The sequence below is a fragment of the Corvus brachyrhynchos genome, unplaced genomic scaffold (genome assembly GCF_000691975.1).
Source record: "Corvus brachyrhynchos isolate BGI_N302 unplaced genomic scaffold, ASM69197v1 scaffold68, whole genome shotgun sequence".
NCBI classification, from domain to species: Eukaryota; Metazoa; Chordata; class Aves; order Passeriformes; family Corvidae; genus Corvus; species Corvus brachyrhynchos.
The window spans coordinates 711,193-713,234 of NW_008240039.1; the positions used below are offsets into that span (position 1 = coordinate 711,193).

The 2,042-nt window shown below is 52.9% G+C and overlaps 1 protein-coding gene across 1 annotated transcript in view; it reads right to left on the reverse strand.

Moving 5' to 3' along the window:
• Positions 1 to 2,042, reverse strand: part of TMEM201 (transmembrane protein 201) — a 20,521-nt gene that overhangs the window by 16,679 nt on the left and 1,800 nt on the right. Inside the window, exons 4-5 of the mRNA XM_017743965.1 lie at positions 955 to 1,131; positions 32 to 343 (exon numbers count right to left, since the gene is read on the reverse strand). Of these exons, the coding sequence (XP_017599454.1) occupies positions 32 to 343; positions 955 to 1,131 (489 nt within the window). The remainder of the gene's footprint in view (positions 1 to 31; positions 344 to 954; positions 1,132 to 2,042) is intronic.

A 2,042-nucleotide genomic window follows, 5' to 3' on the forward strand; every position in this document is an offset into this window, starting at 1 on the left:
TGAGGAGCCCCACCACGGCCACTGCCATCTGGTGATTCTTGCCGTAGGCCCACGCCGCGCTCAGGTTCTCCACCACGCGCTCCGGGAGCAGGCGCAGCAGCTCCCGCCAGCCCCTCACCGAGCCCTCGCTGCCCCCGCCTGCACGGGGGCTCGTGCCAGTCCTGTTGCGCACAGGGCCAGAGGGGACAGCAGCAGGGATGGCTGTGCTGAGGGAGAAGGGGTCGCCCGACCCGTACAAGGCCATCAGAACCAGGAACGTACAGCTGAGGAAGGCCAGGAACCGCAGAAGTATCACCTGAGCTGGTGTGGTGATGGAAGTGGAAGACGAGGATGAACACAAATTCTGCAGAGGGAGACAGAAACACCTTGTCAGAAGCTGAACAAACTGCAGCAAGGTTTTGAAACGGTGCTGTAGGAAAGAAACACTTCCAGACTGTATGGTTTACTGGACTGTTCTGCTCAAGTCCTTCTAAGTCTCTGTACTGGGCCGACACCACATGGGATTATTGTAGACTAGCAAGGAGAAACAGCAGAGATATGAGCAGAAACCACGGTCAGGCAGGGCAGTGAAACAACGAGAAGGTCATAATTCAATTCCCATTGTCCTTTTTTTCTTTCTTCCCCTTGTACTCTGTAATTTCCTGCACTGCACTCATAAACTGGCTTCCCTACCTCCCCTTCTCTGCCTGTCCCATTATTTTCCTTCCACTCTGTTATTACATTAGACTTACCTTCTGGCAACTGCACTGAATGACACCAGCAAGGGGAAAACCTCAAACTAAGGAGCATCTGTGGCAACACTCCTGTGCTCTTCTAAACTGCCGCCACACCCCCAAGCTCCCAGGGCTAGAGAGCCCCAGGGCTGCTGCCTCCCTTTCCCAGCTGCAGAGCCAGGTGCAGCGGTACAAAGCTCTCTGTCCCTGCCCCTGAAGTCCCTCAGGTGTCCCCACGTACCTGGCTGTAGCTCTTGTCCGTCTCCCGGCGCCTGAAGTGGTGGCTGAGCAGCAGCGCCCGCAGCTGCCGGTTCTGGTGTTTGATGTAATACTCCACAGCAGCCTGGCACGGGCGGCACAGCTTGTAGGTCTGCTCCAGGTGGTGCTTGTACACCTCAATCTCCTCGTCATACTTGCCCTGGTGAGAGAGCAGGAGGGGGAAAGTAGGTGAGAAGTGCAGGTCCCTCACCAGTTGTCATGTTTGCTATCGACAGGTGGACAAAGCATGACTCCAGTCTCACAGGGACAGCTCCCTGAAACCAGACCTGGGCAGTGACCAAGCTGCAGGCCAGGCATACAACCAGCTTCACACAGAGCTGACCCAGCCTCCATGTCCCAGAAGGGATGGCAAAAAAGAGCCTTGGAGGAGGCAGCTGTGGCCCAGTATCAGCATGCTGAATTTCTGTGCCCGATTTTGCTGTCTTTTTTGAGATCTTATGAACTCCACATAGGTGACACAAATAACTAGAATTACTCTTCCTCTCCTCAAATGAAGGGACACAAAATACCTGTTGCTCCTTCACTCCAGGCTCATCCCTCCCTGGAACAGCCAGCCCTGCTGTGCAAGGCCTCTGCTGTCACACTGACACCCTTATCCAAGCACACTCGTGGATAACACAGTCCCAGGTTTCTCAGCTGGCACAGGCACTGCAGTTCACTGAATGCCAAAAAAGGGGCCAAAGGCTGGCAGTACTTGAGCAACTGGATAGGTCTGGCAAGAGGCAGGGACTAGAAATAAAGCTGAGAAAGGGCATCAGACAAAGATATTTTCATTTATCATGATCAAATTTCAATCTGTTCTCTGGGAGTCATTCTTATTAAACCCATTACAATTACACAAAGCAGACTGGATTAGGCAAACCAGAGGATGGATACATCACACTACAGCTCAGTGTAACCCCAAGGCTTGACCACAGCTGAAGGCTACGGAGTGCAGCACAAAATTCTCTGCATGAAACTTTAGGGAGCCATAAAACTGTGAAGGAGAAACCCCACTATCCCATCCTCCATGTATATCAAGTAATGGGAAGGCCAAGAAGTTGCTCAGCA